Source organism: Wyeomyia smithii, chromosome 2 (genome assembly GCF_029784165.1).
Source record: "Wyeomyia smithii strain HCP4-BCI-WySm-NY-G18 chromosome 2, ASM2978416v1, whole genome shotgun sequence".
Lineage (NCBI taxonomy): Eukaryota > Metazoa > Arthropoda > Insecta > Diptera > Culicidae > Wyeomyia > Wyeomyia smithii.
In genome coordinates, this window is record NC_073695.1 from 30,336,000 (window position 1) to 30,358,619 (window position 22,620).

General features: G+C 35.9%; 1 protein-coding gene across 1 annotated transcript; it reads left to right on the forward strand.

Moving 5' to 3' along the window:
- Window positions 1–1,220: 1,220 nt before the first annotated feature.
- On the forward strand, window positions 1,221–22,620 carry LOC129722663 (multiple inositol polyphosphate phosphatase 1-like). The gene is made up of 5 exons (XM_055676283.1): window positions 1,221–1,638; window positions 20,893–21,098; window positions 21,155–21,249; window positions 21,319–21,555; window positions 21,611–22,620. Exons 2-5 carry the CDS (start codon window positions 20,906–20,908, stop codon window positions 22,541–22,543), a joined length of 1,458 nt encoding a protein of 485 aa, XP_055532258.1. The 5' UTR covers window positions 1,221–1,638; window positions 20,893–20,905; the 3' UTR covers window positions 22,544–22,620.

Sequence of the window (22,620 nt, forward strand, 5' to 3'; positions counted from 1 at the left end):
CTGCAAGACTTTTAACTGCAACGCTTTTTAACTGCAAGACCGATAACTGCAACAACTTTGCAGTTATCGGACCGCAATCTGTCAAATCTGATGTCAAAGTCACATTTGACATTGAAGTGGCAGATCTCGCGGAGGGATTCTGAATGCATTCGAAAATGAAAATTGTTGAATCTCTAAAAATATTTAAAAAGGACTCTTCAATTTCTTTCGATTTCGTTTACTTGTTGTCTCTTCATTCTAGATGGGGGATTATAGATCTCCACTATTCATCAATGAAGCAAAATCACCATGTTATGTGGTTCACTTTTCGTAAGTATTATAAGAGAAATAAAATCCTTTGTGCATTGTTTGGCTAGCTTTCACTACTCAGCGAGGCAGTGCATAGTAGATCACAAACAATACTTTGTGACCGAGCGTTATATAGACCATTTTACGAACTGACAGGTGTTACGGATCCTGCTGACATTGATGTTGCTTTTACTTGCGTTATGCCAGCGGTTCCGAGCTTTCTGTCAAAATTTCATTCATGAATTGAGTTCAGAAAAGTCTCGTAAAATGGTCTATTGTAGTGATGAACTTTATCTTCGCCTACATGTTAGTTATGTAAAGTAGTTAATAAAACGCAATAAATTATGATGCGGAAATATGAATATCAAATTGATTAATCGAATAGCTTGTCTATTTTAGTTTTCTGCTATTTTTGCCACTATTTCGTTAAAAAAATACATATCGACATAATTGAAAACAGTAATGGTAGTGACGGACCTCCCTCTAAATTTTGGCATGTGTCAAGTGTTGCAGTTATCGAACGGCATTCGATAACTGCAATGTAAACATGTTGCGGTTATCGAACGACGACTGTATTTAGCCTTAATGTAAACGCTGTTCTTTTGCGCAAAGAGGTTACTGACACATCGGATAGCAAACCCGCAGGTTATATGCGACACGCCAATCTGTTCAAAACACCGTCTACAGACGGTTGACCGATGATGACTTCAACGTACCCACTGCCATTGTAACTTAATCTTCGTTCTCGATGCAGAATAGGAAAATGGAAAAAATATTGCATTTTCCCGACAACAATACATGAACACAGCTAAAGTTCGTCTCCACTCTTCGATGGCGAGCGCGTTTTTTTAGTTTCCTCTTCACACTTCAAACATTCTCTCATGTGTCATGTTATGTTTCAATATAAACCCATACACAGTATGAGTTAAGCGGCTTGAATAGCGCGTCAGTCGGTATTGGAACCTCTCTCGCGGTAGTTGTTATGCGTTTACCTACGAGTGCGTATAATAGAAGATCGTGACAGTCTTCCAAATGACCGCAGGTCATTTGCAGGGAGAAACGGTAATTTAGTGATCCGAATTGCTCTGTGGGTACGTGACAATCAGCTCTGTGATCTATTCGAAGTTGTGCGAACTTTTCACTTGAAATACGATCATACATCCGGAGCTGACCTATCGTGAGGTGATAGAGTTGCACAACCTCCATTGATGGGCGGAGGCTTTTAAGTCGTAACAGGTTATTTCTTCGCATCGGTCAGCGGCATTGTCATACTTCAAGTTCAAGTGTCCACTTATCAACCTGAGAGGCTGCATGCGTACAAAATAGTTGCGTCTAGCTACTATCTGATAGGTAAGTGATTACTGTATGGTTAGCATCGTGTACAGCAGCCTCTGTATTGCTACTGCACAGCACTGCATTGTCTTGGGGCGTTTATTAGCATGTTGAATATTCGCTGAGATCATCAGAACATCAGTGACGCATAGAAAGTGTGTAGAACAGATTTGCCGGTTGAATCCAACATATTTCAAGGGCTAGGTTGCATGTCTCTACAACAATCATCTCAGTTTAGCTTTTCTAGCAACATACCTATAAAAGCAAGGATCACATAGATAAAACAAAATCATAAATAAACCGGTTTTTGTGTGCTCTGTTCTTTTGAATGTCTACAAAAATGTCTAACACACTCCAAGAACCGTTGAGGCAGGACAATGAACGATAGATTTTTGTTAAGTGCCGCGTTTCTTCTTTCGATAGGAAGAAGGCGAAAGTGATTATTGGAATAAGCGTTGAGACAGTATTGAGACGATAGTTTAAAGATACTGGCTGTTTATTGATTAATTGTAATCAAACTAAATAAGGCAAGCTTCACCGCAAAGCTAGTTCTTTCGTGACTCTATACACAAGAGAAAATGTGAACTCCAACAATGCTATTGTCTTTGGTTAATTGAATGAAGCCAGACGTATGGCACATTTGGCACATGACGACGACCCTCGAATTTCTATCGTCGATTATCTCTTTCACGCACTGCCACATCCTGTATACAGGGGGTAGACAAAATGATTGAGACAGGCAATGTTTTGTCAATTTTTAAATAGTCAGAACTTTACGAAAAATGAATCAATTTTGATGAACCGGTTTCATTTTACTGGAAAACTATTCTAGTTTCCCAAAATTACAAATAATAACTGGTTCTTCGGCAGATTTTCATCCTCTGGGTACCAATGAACTCGGAATGAATCCTAATTTATTGGAAACATATAAACCTAAAATAAACAAGATGTCATGAAAGGTTCTACGCGTTGCAAAAATGCACATTTTGATACACACTCCTAGAATCCGGAACATTTCCGGTACCCATTGGTCACGTCAAATACTCAAGTAATACTAGGAAACCAGGATAATTTTTCTGTAAAATGAAACCGGTTTCATCAAAATTGATTCATGTTTCGTGAAGGCTATTTAAAAATTGACAAATTAATAAAAACAACACTTAAGAAAACGTCATGCAGAAAAAATATAGGTGCTGTAGTTAGCTGGCAGAGTGAAAAACCAATAAACTGGCGATCTTTTTTAACAATCCTGAATCCGATACCTACCACTATAAAATAATTAAACTAGCACAAGCACGTGATTCTCCTGATTCGTGGTGTCAAGAAATGAACGGTTCAAGTTTTCATAAGAGTTGTTGAGCAGATTTAGTGCGTTTATAATATTTGGAATTTGGTTGTCACGCATTTTTAAGTGCTCTAATATACATATGTCAATATTTTGTTTAGATTTAAAACAGCATTCCAGCTGGTTTCGAGATACGATAAAGAGCTAACAAGCCAGTCGTCGTACGTTCGATCCTCGACAGGAAGTTGGTTTCAGTAGGACCAGAGTCCGTGTCTATTTGGTCAGTGTTAAGTCAGACCGGACCAAGTCGCAAAACTGAAAAAAAAACAAGTTAACGATAGTATTGGATAAAGATTTTCTTAAGCTACATCACACAACAATCAGATTTTATTTATCTCTAAAACAGCAGAAATAACAGCATGATTTTTATCTGCATGACCAATGAAAAGCGATTACAGTGTTCAGTCAGAATGGACCAAGTGTTTATTTTCAAGGAGACTGCCTTCGGTCAGCTATTGATAAAAGCGAACGAACGGAAGAATTTTCAAGCGTTTTTCCGGATTTCTTTGTATCAGAGAACTCTTTCACTCACCCCCCATCGAAATCTGTAAAGTTTCACGCACTGCCGTAGTTTTGAATGTGTTTTTGGACCGTTTATTGCTGTCACTAACATGACCTGATATAATGCCTTATAGTGTGCAGACAAAGTGAACCATGTGTTAAGCAGAAAAAAGTTGAAATTATCGGAATTTACAGCATCGGTTTGAAGTCAACATAAATGAATTTCAACACTATCAGGCAACTTATCGGAATGCTTCTTTGCCCGTTAGTCAAAAAAGTATACTTTACCAGTAAATGAGGAAAATGTACATGGTCCACTCTGATTGAACACGTAAATGAGGAACGTTAGTCATTCGTGTGGGTGACACAACATTCCACAATATCAGAAAGAATTTCAAGTTACAGTAGTAATACTGACTTAAAACTTGATGATTTTACCAATGAATTATATCCTCAGGAGGTTGAAATTAGTTGTAAGTGTATGTTTGTTACTGTTTTATGCAAGCTAATTAGCTTTATGCCCGTAATGAAATTACGAAGCTAAAGGCAACACAAGCGATTGTTTGGAGAAGACCTTTCATATTAATACAAGAAGAAGCTGACTCGATTGACATTTAAGTGTGTAAAGCATGTTGTCAATATCTATTCAATATTATTTTCTAATCAATAATGAAGAACCTGTCCCAACTTTTCATGAAGCTGTCCTTAAAGCACTACATCCAAACGTGACAGAAATTCCAGAACCGAAACACTAGGAAACCATCCAGTCCATTATCAATTACGGCAATTTTGGTCAAAGTTGCAGAGAAAGTGGATGATTACGAATAACTTAATTGAGTGAATTAACCATTAATTGTTCCATTAAAACATTTCGCTCCTACCATTGATTTATTGGAACAAACACAGTTTAAAGTTTATTCAAACTATTTTCAATAATTGTTGATGTCGCAGAAGCTAACCATGTAGATTAAAAACTTTTTGACTGTTCGACGATCAATGGACTACAATTACAGTCGCCGTTCGATAACTGCAAAACTTTTAACTGCAACGCTTTATAACTGCAAGACCGATAACTGCAACAACTTTGCAGTTATCGGACCGCAATCTGTCAAATCTGATGTCAAAGTCACATTTGACATTGAAGTGGCAGATCTCGCGGGGGGATTCTGAATGCATTCGAAAATGAAAATTGTTGAATCTCTAAAAATATTTCAAAAGGACTCTTTAATTTCTTTCGATTTCGTTTACTTGTTGTCTCTTCATTCTAGATGGGGGATTATAGATCTCCACTATTCATCAATGAAGCAAAATCACCATGTTATGTGGTTCACTTTTCGTAAGTATTATAAGAGAAATAAAATCCTTTGTGCATTGTTTGGCTAGCTTTCACTACTCAGCGAGGCAGTGCATAGTAGATCACAAACAAAACTTTGTGACCGAGCGTTATATAGACCATTTTACGAACTGACAGGTGTTACGGATCCTGCTGACATTGATGTTTTTTTTACTTGCGTTATGCCAGCGGTTCCGAGCTTTCTGTCAAAATTTCATTCATGAATTGAGTTCAGAAAAGTCTCGTAAAATGGTCTATTGTAGTGATGAACTTTATCTTCGCCTACATGTTAGTTATGTAAAGTAGTTACTAAAACGCAATAAATTATGATGCGGAAATATGAATATCAAATTGATTAATCGAATAGCTTGTCTATTTTAGTTTTCTGCTATTTTTGCCACTATTTTGTTAAAAAAATACATATCGACATAATTGAAAACAGTAATGGTAGTGACGGACCCCCCTCTAAATTTTGGCATGTGTCAAGTGTTGCAGTTATCGAACGGTATTCGATAACTGCAATGTAAACATGTTGCAGTTATCGAACGACGACTGTATTTGTTCAATTGTTCAGTCATAATGGACTAAGTCATTAATGATTCTTCTTTGATTCAATCAGAGTGGACCAAGTACATTTAATCAGTTACAAACCTGTCCTTTTTGAGCTCACGGCACTCCTTTTTTTCAATTGTCACATTGCATGATACAGTTAGAGAGTTACTCCAACTTATAACATCAAAACTGCGCGAAAATATTGAAAACTTCAAAATTCCCAGAGCAACAAACATTAAACTCGTTTTTCTCGAAATGATCAAAATGTCACTTGGTCCGGTCTGACTCAACACCGACCTTTTAATCGAAGCTAGCAGACTTTAGTTTGCTTTGCTCAGAATTAGAAGAAAGGTTCCAACTTTGAACATTCCAACATGTCGTTTGTTTTTGTTTCGATACCATACAGCGTGGAAAAACGACAGTAAATGTAGGGCAGTCCTATTGTTTTTTTTTCACAAAAATGCAATAGTGATGTATTAATATCTTCTTATATATAAAATAAAGTTACATATATGTGCGACCGTCCATAACTTTACAACGGAGCGTCTGATTTGAGCTGGCTTTGTTTTGCTGTGTTCGTCTTCATCCAAGGCAAACTGTTACGGCCAGAAAACTAAAAAAAGGTAAAGGAAAATGGTGGAATTCACGAAAATAAAATTTCTATACAACGAAGAAATGAGATCGCAGGAGGCGGAATGAACAACAATAATATGACAGCAATTTAAAATAGGTGACTCTCGACAGTTATTTTGCAATCATCCTTTAAAAGCTACCACCGAAAATTAAATACAAATAGAAGCACGCTCGACTGGTGGCTACCGTCACGGTGATCGGTTCAACTATCTAAACATATAAAAATGCAGCTCTGTCTGTCTATCTGATCCATAAAGGTTTGGAAACTACTGAACCGATCGACGTGAAATTTTGTATAAAAAGCTTTTAGGGCCGAGAAAGGTGACTAAGGTAGTTCGAGACCCCTCCCGTTTCTGGAAGGGTGGGGTCCCATACAAATGAAACACGGATTTCGCACAGCTCGAGAACCGATCAAGCAAATATAACCAAATTTGTGAATGTTTTTTTATGTAACAAATATGTCCATAATGGTTCGACAGGGTTTCTTACAAATGAAACTCAATTTTTTTCACAACTCCAGAACTTTTTTTTCGATTAGAGTAAATGAAACCAAATTTAGCCTGTGGAGGCTTTTGGGGGCAAAAAATATGTTAAAGGTGGTTCAACACCCCTTCCACTTCTGGATGGAAGGGCTTTTATACAAATCAAACATAAATTTCTATTGTGCTTTGATACTCCTCTGTACTCTGGAAGGGGAGGCAGGTGTCCCATACAAGCTAAACAGATATTTCAACCAGGTTTTTTTGAAAACAGCCTACAATGATCAGGTCGATGCACAGGAGTCAAAACTTGACTCAATACGCCATTTATAAATTTAAGATGGAAACTTCCGGTTTCTAATATGGGTATTTCCGGAATCGCAATGGTGCTCTGAAGCCACAAGTCGACCTCAGACAACATTTTGAATTGTAAGATGGCAACTTCCGGTTTTTGGAAAACAGCCGAAAATGGCCGATTTCCATCCAATATGAGCCCCTCCGGAACCAGAATGATGCACAGAAACTAGAAATCGATCACATACACCATTTTGAATTTTAAGATGGCGACTTCCGGTGTCTGAAAAACAGCCGAAAATGACCAAATACCACCCAATATGAGTGTTTCTTTAACCAGTATGACGTTCAGAGGCCAGAAATTTTCTTCAAATGCCATTTTGAAATCCAAGATGGCGACTTCCGGTTTCTGGAAAACAGCCGAAAATGACCAAATATCACCCACTATGAGTATCTCCGGAATCAGAAGCTAAAAAATTACCACATGCACCATTATGAATTGTAAGATGGCGACTTTTGGTTTCTGGAAAACAGCCGAAAAAGACCAAATAACACCCAATATGGGTGTTTCTTGAACCAGAATGACGCCCAAGGGCCAGAATTTGTCTCCAAATGCTATTTTGATATCCAATATAGCGGCTTTCGGATTCGGAAAAACTGCCGAAAAAGACCGAATATTGCTTAATATAAATATTTCCGTAATCTAGATGATGCATAGAAGCCAAGCGTTAACCCTGGACACGATTCAGAATTCAAAGATGACCACTTTTAGTTTCTGGAAAACAACAAAATTACTGAACACCACCCAATATGGGTATTTGCGGAATCAGATTGATGCCAGAAAAACAGCTGAAAATGATCGAATACATGAATATTTTCAGAATAGAGGAGGTGTACAGAAGCCAAAAGTCGAGGATGTTGTCATTCCGATAAAACCAATCATTTCAAACGATTTGCCTTTTGACTTTGATCATATCCTATGGCCGATTCGTCGTGCATTTTTAGACTATAAACAAATCGCAAGGAATCAATGAGTTTGGAATGTCTAAAATTATTAAATTAAACACAAAAATGGGCGAGACGAAGTTTTCCGGGTCAGCTAGTCATCAATAAAACATTGACAGATTATCATCTTCGTAATAATAGAGCTAAATATCTCATTTCATTATTACCACGAAATTTGGTATCCACTCGGCTCGTTCCGCTTTGGCAGTTTAAACTGGTTACCGGAATCCACTTTTCCGGATTAGTAATACGAATGAATAAAGTCATATGGAAAAAGTTGGCGCTGGCGTTAAAAAAAGGTGAGTTGTGTAAGCTGTTGAAATGCTCATATCTGTGAATATCAATCGAAAATAAAGCGGAGCAAATTGATCGGTGCACACTACTGCGGAAGTAATTTTGCTATAATGTGGTTCTTTCTCTGACAAATTCAGGTTTAGTAAATTCAGCAACAGTAATTACTCAGATATGTTTTGCTCAAATTAGCTCACAACTCTGATTGTACTCCCGAAATCCCAAGTAAAAAGCTCGATGACTTTGAGGATCACCTTGACAACACAATGTTTGTTTGCTCCGGTACCTACTATAGGGCACAATGAGTATCGTAAACAATGCTGGATATAGATATCATTACGTGACGTGATTTCATCACTGGATCGGAAACTGCGTTTTTCGACAATGTGTTACATTTTGCTTTCGTTGTTTGAATTTACGTAATGAATTCGATAGATTTCACAGCTAAACGTCATTCTACAGGACAACTTTTGGATCATTGGTGTGAATCTACTGAAATACTACAAGGTATACAGCCCTGGGGGCTGTATGAAAAGGTAGTGTGGGACTTAGAGGGATTTTTAGTTACAAAGGTTACAGAGTCCACAGACAGAATCAATTCGTTTGTTCAGTGACTTACGTATTTTATTCTCAGCCTTCTTTTCTAAAAATATATTGCTGCTATTTTCACAGACATCTCGAGAAGAGGTAGATTTGGTGGTAATATTTGCAACTCATCAATGGATCATGTGTGATAAAAAAAAACAAATTGAATTGCTATTGGTTTACGAGTTTTTCGAGCAAACCCTGTTGAGATTCAAAACACGAATCCCGCTAGAATAAAATAACAGGAAATCTAAACATATAAAAATGCAGTCCTGTCTGTTTGATCCATATTGGCTCCGAAACTTCTGCACCAATCGGCGTGAAATTTTGTATATAGAGGTTTTAGGGGCCGGAAAAGACTACTAAGATAGTTCGGGACTCCTCCCTCTTCTGGAAGGGAGGGGTCCCATACAAATGAAACACAATGTTCTGCACATCTCGAGAACTAACCAAATAAATGGAACCAAATTTGACATGTGGATGTTTTAGGGATAACACATATGTCCATTAGGGTGTCCCAAAATTGCACAAGTCTGGGGCTCACCCTCCAAATGATAGGAAATGGTGTTACGATTAAACTTTTGTTCGGCGGCAGCTCTAGAAAATGATGTTTTCAACTGGCCCCGATGACTTATTTGAAAAAATCGGCTTTTCCTATGTTAAATCCAAAAAACATGTCCAGTTATTCAATTTTTCATGAAACCTAATCCTTTTATATTTTTTACAGGATCCTTAGGGTCTAAACTATAAGGAAAAAATTCGTTTCGGATTGATTATCATCAATTTATTTTCCTAAAAAAAATTCTATCGTTTGGAAAAGAGATTTTTCAAGTATACTTTGACATTCAATCAATAAAAGTGGGTATTAAACCAAATGCTCTCACCAACTGAATACCATTAAAAGTTGGGAAATTTTATGGGTTAGAACATTGCCAAAGACTACATGGCTCTAAAATTACTTGATTTTGAGTTATTCGTAATTTACTGTGAAATAAAAAGCTGAATTTTAATGTTTTCCTACAATAATCAAGGTCGAGTGAAGAAATTGAATAAATATTATCAAGTTTACTAAAGGGGAGGAAATGTATGTAATCTAACGAGGATGCGAAAAATGAACATGAACAGAAAGTGCGGCTTAAAATTAGAAAAAAAAAACTTCTTCAGATGGGACTCGGACCCGCAATCTCCGATGACTTCGGTACGGTGCCGGGTCTGCATACTGCATTTGTGGTATCTTCACGAAGTTAGCCTGGTATTTTTCGATAAAAATGTGAATGATGACGAAGAGGAAGGTGGTACAAAACTTGAAAAAGGTGAGCAGTGAAAACGACAATTCAAGAGTGAAAAAATTTTCATCTGTAAAAAGCTTAGTGGACTCACAAAGAAGTCACTAAAGTTATTTCGATAGACTACGGCTTGATATCAAGTTTTTTTTTATTCAGGAAGATCCCAAGGCCTGGATAGAAAGAATTATCTTGAAGCCAAATCGAAATGTTGAAGCTTAACAATTATCAATGACCCTGCAGAACGGGCCTTTTGAGTAGCAGGAGATTTAGTTGAAATCATAATACTATATGATACGGCAAATGAACATTTTAGTATTGGAAAACATCAAAATGTAACTTTTTATTCCACAGTCAATCACGAATAACTCAAAATCAAGTTATTTCAGAGCCATGTAGTCTTTGGCAATGTTCTAACCCATAAAATTTCCCAACTTTTAATGGTATTCAGTTGGTGAGAGCATTTGGTTTAATACCCACTTTTATTGATTGAATGTCAAAGTATACTTGAAAAATCTCTTTTCCAAACGATAGAATTTTTTTTAGGAAAATAAATTGACGATAATCAATCCGAAACGAACTTTCCCCTTATAGTTTAGACCCTAAGGAACCTGTAAAAAATATAAAAGGATTAGGTTTCATGGAAAATTGAATAACTGGACATGTTTTTTGGATTTAACATAAGAAAAACCGATTTTTTCAAATAAGTCATCGGGGCCAGTTGAAAACATCATTTTCTAGAGCTGCCGCCGAACAAAAGTTTGTTCGTAACACCATTTTCTATCAGTTGGAGGGTGAGCCCCAGACTTGTGCAATTTTGGGACACCCTAATGTCCATATTAGTTCGACACCCCTCCATTAGGGTGGGACAAAAAATAAATGTTAGCTCCCGTGCACTTTTCGTGTTCCTTATGGGTCCCATAACAACTGTGTAACTTTTCAGATCGATCGGTGAAACGCCCGATTTGCACCCGATTTTAATGTTTCCATACGATTTTATATGGGAAAATCCACTTTTTGAATACTTATTCTCTAGAGATGTCAAGTTGGCTCTTAAAAAAATATCAATGCATAATATTTGTAGGAAATTTTCCTAGGAAAAACTCTTCTGAAGACCGTAAGGCGCTACGATGCTTGTAGAAACAGCTATTCACCCCAAACTGATTGAATTTGACGGACGGCTTACCATTGAAATTTTCCAGCAACACTGCTGTATGCAACAGCATGCTGCTATTGCAAACTTGCTTAAGTATGAGAAATAATTTCGCGTGGAATTAATTTTCAAAGTGTGATTTTTGCTCATAGTATCTTCGGAGAAGCCTCCAAGATAAATTCAAGCGATATCATTTCTCATCACATGGTTGAATTTCCAACAGCAGCATGCTGCAGCAGTATTGCTAGTAAAATTCAATGGTGAGCCGTTCGTCAGATATTCAATCAGTGTGGGGTGAATATCTTTTTTCACAAGCTAGGTAGCGCGTTGCGGTCTTCAGACGAGTTTTTCCCAGGAAAATTTCCTATATTTATCAAGTATTGATATATTTTTTGGAGCCAACTGGACATAGGAAAAGTTTTGAAAAAGTGGTTTTTCCCATATAAAATCGTATGAAAGCTTTAAAAATCGGGCACAAATCGGGCGTTTCACCAATCGATCTGAAAAGTTACACAGTTGTTATAGGACCCATAAGGAACACGAAAAGTGCATGGGAACAAAAAAATAACACCATCACGTTTTTCCCATATCGACTTAGTTCGACGAGCTCGTATATCAATCGACTTAGTTCGACGAGCTGAACATTTTCTGTATGTGTGTGTGTGTGTGTGTGTATGTGTGTGTGTATGTATGTAACGCTCTCACAATCTCACTCGATTTTCTCAGAGATGGCTGGACCGAATTCAATGGAATTAATTGCAAATGAAAGGTCCAGTCGTCCTATAAGACCCCATTGAATTTTATGTAATCGGATTTTTAGTTTCGAGGTTATGTATCAAAATGTGAAAATCACAAAACTTCATTATCTCAAAAACTACACAACCGATTTGAACAAAATTGGTATCAAAAGAAGGGGCTTATTTTTTGAACCATCTACTATATAAAAATGGAATTCCTTAACGCTTGATCTTATTGATATTATTCCCTCCGTCTCTGAGGTGTACAGTAACCATCATTTTGAATCGTTCTAAATCAAAAATATAAGCGGTGGCATGTAGGTTTTTTACATGAAAATGTTCGCTAATGTTCAGGAAAGACATTTGAGTAAAAATAATGGGTGTCTGTTAACTAAAACTTGAGATATAATTCACAAAACTACGTAAAAATGCAAAATTATGACTTTTTGTGCTGAATTTGCCTCTAAATCAAAATTAAAAGCGATGACATATGATTCTTTATTAATTAAAATGTTTGTTGGATCATTTTTTGGACATTTGAGTGAAAATTATTAGTATCTGATTACTAAAAATTGAGATATTATTCACAAAACTACGTAAAACATGCAAAACTATGACTTTTTGTGCTAAATTTGCCTCTAAATCAAAATGCAAAGCGATGACATATGATTCTTTTTACATTAAAATATTTGTTAATGCTCAGGAAAGACATTTAAGGAAAAATATTTAGTATCCGATCACTAAACCTTGAGATATAATTCACACAACTGCGTGAAACATGCAAAATTATGACTTTATTCTCAATTCGTCTCCAAATCAAAATTCAAAGAGATGACATGTGTTTCTTTTTTATTAAAATGTTTGTTGATGTTTAAGAAAGACGTTTGAGAAAAAATATCAGGTATCTGATTACTAAAACTCGAGATGTTATTCACAAAACTACGTGAAACATGCAAAATTACGATTTTTCAAGCAGGATTTGCCACTAAATCAAAACCCGAAGCTGTAATCTGTGATTTTTCTATAATAAAATGTTTGTTTATGTTTAAGAAAGATATTTAGAAAAACTGTTTAAGAAAAGAATGACTTTGAGTAAAAATAACGCTTTGTAAAACATGCAAAATCATGAATAGTTGGGCTCAATTTGCCAATCAAAATTCAAACCTATGATATGCAATTATTTTTCATTTAAACAAATATTGTTGCTTCAACATCTGCAAATATTTTTTTGCAGAAAAATCCATGTTTTGATTATGTGCGTAAAGTCGAGCAGAAAAAAAATACATTTCTGATGTTTTCGTAGTTTTGTGAATGGTAACACATTACGGGATCCGATTTACTTTTTTACTTTTACCTAAACTAGATCTTGGGACATTTGGCAGGAGGAAAGGCCGCATTTCATTGGTTTAAACATCGTTTAGGAGGCGACTCATGCATTATTTTTTTTTAATTTCTACGTAGTTTTGTGGATTAAAGCATTAACTTCTTCTCAGACGTTTTTCTTTGGACACCAACAATCATTTTCGTTATAAAAATTCACATGTCTTTTTTTAGATGTATAGAAGCATCATGCTCAATTCTTATTACTTCGATTACTTTCTTTCAAAAGTTACATAAAAAGAGTTTTTACTGTAAACGATTATCGAATATCCGGACATCACCCGAATTTGGTATATTCGGAACTGAAATGACCCCACACATTTTACAAAATGGCGACTTATGATTTCAGGAAAATAACCTGAAGTGGTATTTGGCCAACCATTTCAATACTTCCGAAAGTGGGACTCCGTCATTTTGATATCCGAAATGGCGACTTCCAGTTTCTGTAAAACAGCCCATTATCAGAAAATGCAATCCAATATGAGTATTTTCGTTCTGTGCTTTCTTAGAATACTGGAGTACTAAAAGTGATGATGGACGTATAAGATGTGAAATTTTGTTGAAGTGAGTTGTGCTAATATTGCAATTAATTATAAATAATGACTCCTAATTTTGAAAACTTTGATCCCGAGCATCGCCGGGAACGTCCAACTAGTTTGTGAAATAATTTTATAATGATTGGACATGCAGTTCAAAAGTTATGTAAAGAAACGTGTTTCCAACACTGTTTAAACTCACTCACTTTTCTCAGAGAGGACTGGACCGGTTTTCACAAAATTAGTGTCATATGGAAGGTCTTGTTGCCTCATAAGACCCTATTGAATTTTATTGTTATTGGACTTTAACTTTGTCCGTTATGTATAATAATGGGAAATCAGGCTATGACAAGAAACATGTTTCTAAGACTGCTTGAACACATCCACCTTTCTCAGAGATGGAAAGACGGATTTTCACAAAATAAGTTGCAATAGGAAGGTCTAGTTGCCTGATAAGACTCTATTGAATTTTATTATAATCGGACTGTAACTTTGTCTGTTATGTATCAAAATGTAAAAGTTATGAAGCTCCATTATCTCAGAATAGGTATCAAATGAACGGACTGTCTTCAAAACCCCAAAATAACGAATTTTATGAAGGTTGAACATGTAGTTCGAAGGTTATGAAATAAAACGTGTTCAGAAAACTTTTTTAAATTCACTCGTTTTACCAAAGATGGCATGACTGATTTTAACAATCTTGGTTTTAAATTGAAGGTTTAGTTGCTTTATTGGTACCCATTTAATTTGATTATAACACTGGTTGACAAAATCGAAAAAATGCTGCTCTATAGCTCACAATAGTTGCCCTGCAAAGAAAAAAATTCATTGGAAAAGCTATCATTTTTCATTTTTTCTTAGTTTGACCTTCGGGGCAACACTTGTGTTGACCAGTGTAATCGAACTTTTATTTTAACCATTATGAGTTAAATTGTGAAAATATTGAAAATCTATTCTCTTAAAGATTACACGACTTATTTAAAGAAAAACGAATAGGTTGTTCCTCAAACTTAAAAAAAATCAAACTCCAAAGGTCAACTAGCTGCTTTGATCAAAGTTCGAAATTAGGAGTCATTATGATAGAAAAACTATTTATTCAGTACAAATATTACGTCAAATTTCAAATACTATGCTCCAATTATTCCTTCAAATACAACATCAATATTCAATAGAGTTAATATACCTTCATTAGATTTTATTTGGCAATTAAAGGATGTTTTCCATAAACCGGAAGTCGCAAATTCTGATTTCAAAATGAAGTATGAAGTTGATTGCTGGCCCCTGAGCATCATCCGGGTACTGAAAAACTCACATGCGTAATGTTTGATCCTTTTAGACTGGTTTCCAGAAACCGGAAGCTACTGTCTAGAAATTTAAAATTGCGTATGAAGATGATTTCTGGCCTCAGGATGTCATACCGCTTCCTCAAATCGTATTGGATGATATTTGTCACTTTAGGCTGTTAATCGGGAACTGTCGCCAGCTTCGCCATAGAAATACCCAGATTAGGCAGTTCGGCAATTTTATGGTGGATTATTGATTTTATGATTATCAAGCAACCAGAAGCTGTCATCTGGATTAAAAATTGGGTTTGAGGTATGATTCTGGCCACTGGGTATAATCCAGGTTTCAAGAACCCATATTGATTGATATTTGGCCATTCATTGGATGCCCCTCAGAAACGATCAGTAATATCAACTACTTTAAAGAATTTCATTTCCACTGGTAAGATCATTCAAATTAATATATAAGGAACAACATTTAATTATACCTTATTTGAAATCTACTGACTGACGTTGACATAAGCAATCTAAATATTTATGCGCAGTATATGAGTACAAATCGATTATACCCGAATCAAAAACTGAATCGCATCATATATTTGAAAGAATTTAATGTTATTTGCATGTATATGTGTTAATGTATGTTCATATGTTCATATTTAAGTGATGGTGTAAATTTATTTTAACAAATAATAAGTTCGAATGAGAAAGGCTGGGTTTCACCACTAGGTGGATTAATTTAGGTTTTTTTTTACATTTTTGGCAATAACTCGGCCTGTGACGAAGCTTTTTTGTGTCTTCTAAAAAGTTGTAGGTAAATGTTCTGAACATAACAGTTTTTAAATGTTCAAAAAAACGAATTTCAAGTACGGTGGCGAACCAGCCTGTGGCTGAAGCCACCTTAATAAAGCAATAAAAAAAAAATATCAAGTACTAGTCCAATATAAAATGTTATATCTCCAAGTTAAGAAGAGTTAGAAAGAAAGTGTCTACAACACAGTTTTTTGTTTCAACATTATCTACATTTTACTAAAGACGCCATTTCTCTAAAGTGCAAGACGTTAGATTTTGTAGCACCAAAAAAACCGTACATATATAGAAAATGAACAGTATTGGGAGAGTAAATAAAAAAAAGTTCACGACTTTAAGGTTTCGTACCACTGTGCATTCCAGAGAAATAGATTTTCATTAACAATCTATTGTTAACCAAATGCACAATTGATACAAAATGTCTTTCAAGTGTAAGATCGATTTATTCTAAAACCGTTCATAATCATTATTCGGTGCAATGTCTCTTGTACAATTTTTAAAATTAAATCAATGTTGGGTTATTAAGTTGATTTTTGACGTGGGACTACGTCTTTGTTAACTTTACTGGGATGCATTCTGTAAAATTGGAAATGAAACTGGCAAATGTTGCGTCAGATTTCAAACGTTAATAACAGCATAACCACATGACGGATAACAATAACCAATATGTTGTTGGATAGATAAAATGTGTAACAATTTTTTAAAACGCTAGTTATCATTATTACTTCACTGCTCAACGGTCAAAATTGATAAAAAGTTACAGGGAAACTTACGCGAAAAATGAACCAATTACATGCGAGCATCCCTAACACAGACGACGTGAATGGACACCATCCGTTCCCCGTGATATTCTCTGTATCAATATCGATATAAAAATTGACAGAGTCTCCCCGTCCCAATGGGTCAATATATTTTTGCTTCCATGAGCTTAGACTAAAATGATGTCTCGAAGGTAAAAGTTATCCGAAAAGTTTGAACCAATCTCCATTCTTGAATAATTTCTAAACCTGCTTTCAAAACCTCATAAAAACTGATGTCTTGAAAGAAAACATGCCGGTTAAAGCAACAGTACCAGTGGAATAAAAAACCGCAGGTCTCTCGTCGTCTATGATTGCAGCGGTACTCTTCTATTCGTACATTTCAGCGGTACACTTCTATTCGTACTGCAGCGGTACTATTCATATTGCACTGGTAAACTTTTTTTCGTACATTTCTATTCGTGTGCAATCGAGGAAAAACTGCAATGCCACTGTTGATGGTGATTGAAAGTTTATCTCATAAATATGATTACCATTAACTATTCAACAAGAATTGTAAATTTTCCAACAGATCTTCATTCAATTTTATCTTCGATATTCACTAAATAATCGTGACCGGATAGTATCGAAAGAGTAAATTCCACATAAACACATTTATAGAAGAGTAAGAGCCTGCGAATGCTTGTGAATTTTTGGTTTATTTACTAAGATTCATTAGAATTTCCTTTTACATTTCGAAATGGTTAGATGATATATTATTATTTGAAGCTTTACCATAATAAACGTATGTGTATTAGCAGTCTTTGTAATACAGCGAATGTAGTTGTAGGTAAATGAAAAAAATTGTCAAGCAAAAAACAAAAATGGAATTGTTGATTGTTAAGGTTTTTTGCTGGAACTTGTTAAAATAACGTAAGTATTATTGGATTTGGTTTTCGAAGATATAGAGTTAATTCTGACTTTGACGCATTACGAGAAATTCTTGGTGCTTTTTCAACAAGAATGATATGCTTGTGCCTTGTCAAATACATGTTTTTTGCACAAAAGAATACTACAGGCTAATACTAATATCGCCAAATATATACGATATTCTTTCGAGTGCTGTTGAATATATTTCAAAAAATTAAAATAATAATACGTACAGTCGCTGAGCAAACACCTTGATTCTGTCTGCAGGCTCTGTATATTTTGTAACAAAATAGTAGGAGGGTGCTATTCAAGACACGACCGCATAGTTGACGTAGGACTACAATAATTTCATATTTTTATTTTGAAGCAATGTTTGATTTGAGCTCGTCTTACTTTTGTAGTTTGCTTGATTTATTTTGACCAATTTAAGCTCAACATCTTCCAAAAGGAAAGTATTTTGGTTCGGGTGGTAATTTCAAGTATCTGGGTCGTCAGCCCAAATTCATCAAGCGACACCTCAAACGACTTGGAACTAAAACTAGTTCATTGGTGGCCATTTCTACACTCAAAATATTTTTCACGTTATGATTACCAGAAAAGTTATGTGAATATTTTCCACTGTCATTTTCACGTAGATTTTACGTGATTGTCATTTGAGTTCATCATGATCTGGTGAGATGATTTATCCTGTGAATATTATTCAGTAGACATATGCGTTTCATGTGATTTTCACGTAGAATTTAACTACCGGCAAAGTGAAAAGCATTTGATTAACGGATAGCTACTACGTTTTATAAAACGTATTAATTTCGATTGTGGTTTTCCAAATTCTTAAGAGAGAAATTAGATTTCAGAATTTTTTGAAATATGTTGCTTGATAAATCGCACGGGCATGCAAAATTTCCAATTCGAAAATGGATTGAACGACATAAAAACGGACAAATATTGAGACATTCACCGTCTATAATTACTGTTAGCTGCTACTGTTTATCTTCAGGTAACTCCTGGATCTTTGAACTGAATCTGTACAAAATCTGTAAGCTAAAGATTCCATGTCGAATTATGGTTTTTCCTAAATTTACTCATTGGCAAGCCATCGATGAAATCAATTTTATGTTCAGAGTCCGAATTACACAACAGCTTCACCATTTTGATTCTTGTATATTTTCGCACGGAGAGCTCATTCTGTTTGACGTTGCAAAGTTCACGTAGATACTACGTGATAAAACATATTATGCATGTGATTTTCACGTAGATGTTATGTTTGTCACATAAATCATGAAAACTGACAGGAAATGATTAAGTACAGGAAATTTCACGTAACAATAACGTGAAAAATATTTTGAGTGTACTGTTAAGGTCGTCTTTGACCACTTAAAAAGTTAAAAAAGTCATGAAAAGAGAACCGTTCATTTTTGACATGGTTCGATTTTGGCAACAGAAAAAATTCTGGCGTGTTGCCTAAATCGAACGGGGTCTGTATTTTGATAATTTCTTTGCAGCACTCTATCTTAGAAGAAAAAATATTCTCTTTAACATTCACAATGGTTCAGAAACCAAATTTAGGGGGGGGGGGAGGGAATGTTTTAGAGAAAAACTTTTTTTTAACAAAGTTACTTAAAATTATTGGAGCTATAAAATTGTAGAACAAGGTTTTCTATCCACAAAAATAAAAAAGTTAGATACTTGATAGTATCGAAAATTTTGGTCACCCTAATTTTTGATACTTTTTCAATAAGCGCTTTATCATATGTAACAACTTTGTAGAAGAAAGTTTTTCTCTAAAATATTGCTATAGAACTCTAGCCCCAAATTTCCCCCTAAATTTGGTTTCTGGACCATTGATGAATACCTTTTATTCTAATACAGCAAATTTTCTTTAATACGCGAAAAGGCAACCTTCTATAAAATATTTAATTGAGTACAATTTAGTAGAAATTAAACTTCCTTCTATATCTATTTGTCTTTTTGAAGTTGGCTCACTCACCGATCACAAAGCGGCAAAGATGTCACATCATTTTTTTTTCCTGCAGTTACCAGCTCGTGAAAAAAATATATATAACGAATTACAGTTTTAGTAGAAAATGTATATTCACAGAAAATTCGAAATTGCCATAGAATTTTATGAACATGTTAACATTCAATTCAGGTCAATTTAAACATTTGATCAGTATACAGAATCAATTAGAAAAAATTTGATCAGTTTCAAGATACCAAAGAACAACGAAGATACCATATTTGAAAGTTATGTCTGTTATTTTCGAAAATAAACTGGGCAAGAGTGATGCACAACATTAGCTTCAGCAATTAATGTTTGCATAGCGTTGTTCAATTTCAAGTAAGGTTATGGAAAGTAACATTTTCTTGCAAATGCTAATTCAAAAAAATTTTCAATTGAAAAATACAAATACTAATGTCGGAACTCTAATATCAAGATGAAATGAACTTGGTTTTCCTCTATACCGCCACCGCGGGATGCAACTAGTATTGTCATATTGGACTTAATTCATTTAGCTAGTAAAATATAATCATCAGTACCAGACACGAATGCACACAATAAGTGTTAAGTGTCTTTAATAAAATAAATAATAAATAATAATATCATCAGTACAGCTCGTTTAACTACCTATTCAAAGATCTGTACGGAGCATTTTGGTTTTCTATTGTCTTTTAAATACCCTATATTCAGTTATTTTAATAAATCTGAAAAAAGCAGAGTGTAGAGTTCAAAAATAAACAACGCATTTTGTTGTCCCCGGCGGCGCAGCGTATTTTGCGGCACCCGAAAAATCATATTGAATTCTGATATTTGTTGCTATACGAAACAAGAAGAAGAAGAAGAAGACAATTCAAATGGCAATTCGATTGTGTTCCACGGCCCACTGTGCGTCAATGTAGTTTTCACTTGGCTTGACTGACAAAAATGAATATCGAGTTTTTATGCACTGATAGACGACGAGTAACCAGCGCTCTGTTCATACATTGCTCGGTGCAGTACTGTCGCCTGTGCCATCATGTTTTCCTTCAAGGCATCAGTTTTATTAACATCAACATATTTATTAACAGCAGAACGTAACACTGTCTGATAGTGGAGGTGGTCACGAACTTTCCGAAAAAGCTTCACCTTCAAGACATCAAAATGGTCTAGGCTCATGGAAGCTAACATTAGTTGACCTATTGCTTGGGACGGGGAGATTCTGTCAATTTTTTTTTTGCCACTGCTATCGCAATAACGTTATTTGGGTTATTGTAAGATTTTTCTTACAATAACAGCGAAAATATTTTGTCTTCGATAAACACGTGCTAAAGAAGAATAAAAAACTATAATTAGTTTATTGGTAGGATTGATGATTTTAGTCTAACTGAACGATTGCTAATTATGTTGTTTTTTTTTTCTCTCTACAGATTAAACCTCAAAATGTCTTCCCACAGTTGCCTAATCGCGGGCATTTTACTGTGCCTCGCATATCTTGTTGACGCTCAAAGCAGATGCTGCGAACAGTATTGCTACAGCCAGGATAATGATCGAACTCAATCGAAACACTTTGCCACCAAAACTGCCTATGAGGTCATCCGAGGATCTATCTCCAGCCGGGAGCACATCGTACCTGGTAAGTGTTTCACCCACAAATATAACGCGACCCAGTCTAACTCGGCTCTCTTGTAGATTGTCGCGCGTCCAAGTTCTGGCTTCTGAGTCGCCACGGGACACGGCTCCCCGGGAAAAAGGACATCGAATTTCTTTCCAGAACATTGAACAACGTGAGTTGCGAAAAAGTACCGATTGTTAATTCATAATTAATTTTTGAGTTTGTTTGATATACCCTCTAGCTTCGCGATTCTATATTGGATAACTATGAAAACAGGAGAACCGCTCCTGATACTGGCAGAATGTGCCCGGATGATTTGGAGCTGTTACGCAATTGGCGCTGGGATAGCAATATAACGGTTGACTACGAGTCTTTCCTGACGGTGCAAGGATGGAACGATCTCAAGTTTCTAGCTAGACGAGAGCAGGACCGATTCAATGAGGTTTTCTATGGTCCGTATGTCAAGGAACGCTATCTGGTAAATTAGAGAAAGTGTTCAGTGAAGAAAAATATGCTACAACTACTTTTTTTAGTTCCGTCACACGGCGACCCAGCGAACGGAGGCTAGCTTTAAGGCGTTTGTCGAAGGTCTCTTCGGGGATAACGCGTATAACCAAATCAGTGCTGAACCGGAACCAAACGACGATACTCTGCTTAAGCCGTACGATTTTTGTCCGGCGTATGACACAAACAAAGACAAAAACAATCAACCGGACTCGGAAGTGACTAAATTCGTTTCGTCACGTTTATTCACGCAAACCCTTTCGGATATATCAATGCGGTTGGGCTTTCGTTACAATTTGAGTGTCGACCAGGTAGAAGCCATGTGGGATGCCTGTCGGTATGAGCAAGCGTGGCATTTACAGCAACTGAGTCCGTGGTGCAGTGTGCTTACCAAAGACCAAGTCAACGTGCTGGAGTACAAAGAAGATTTGAAGTATTATTACCAGAATAGTTACGGCTACGAGAAGAGTCCGGATCTTGCCTGCTACGCAGTAGCAGACATGATGAAGCACTTCAGTCGACCGGATAATCCTCAAGCAGTTGCTTACTTCACTCACGAATCTGAAATTCAGATATTCCTTACTGCCTTGGGGACACTGAAAGATCTGGACGCACTACGAGCGGACAACTTTCACTCCATGCGGAACCGCAAGTTTCGTTCGAGTGCTTCAACTCCATTCGCTTCCAATGTTGCCGCCGTTAAATACCAATGCGCCGATCCAGTGGAACCGGTGAAAGTTATATTTTTCCTCAACGAAAAAGCGCTAATGTTTGACTGGTGCAACGTTGGCTTGTGCAACTGGTCGGAAATGGTTCGACAGTTCAAACGATATACTGACGGAAACTGTGCCAAGTTATACTGTGGTGGAAGTACAGCAACAACTAGGCAGATACCTTCGTTGCTGATGATTGTAGCGGTAGCTATTGCTACTTCTTTAGTGTTAGGCAAATTGATAAAATAGAGGTGCTATCTATTGCGAAAGATGTTCTAAAATTTAAATAAAAGTTGAATAGTTTCAACTAAAAGTAAAACGACTAA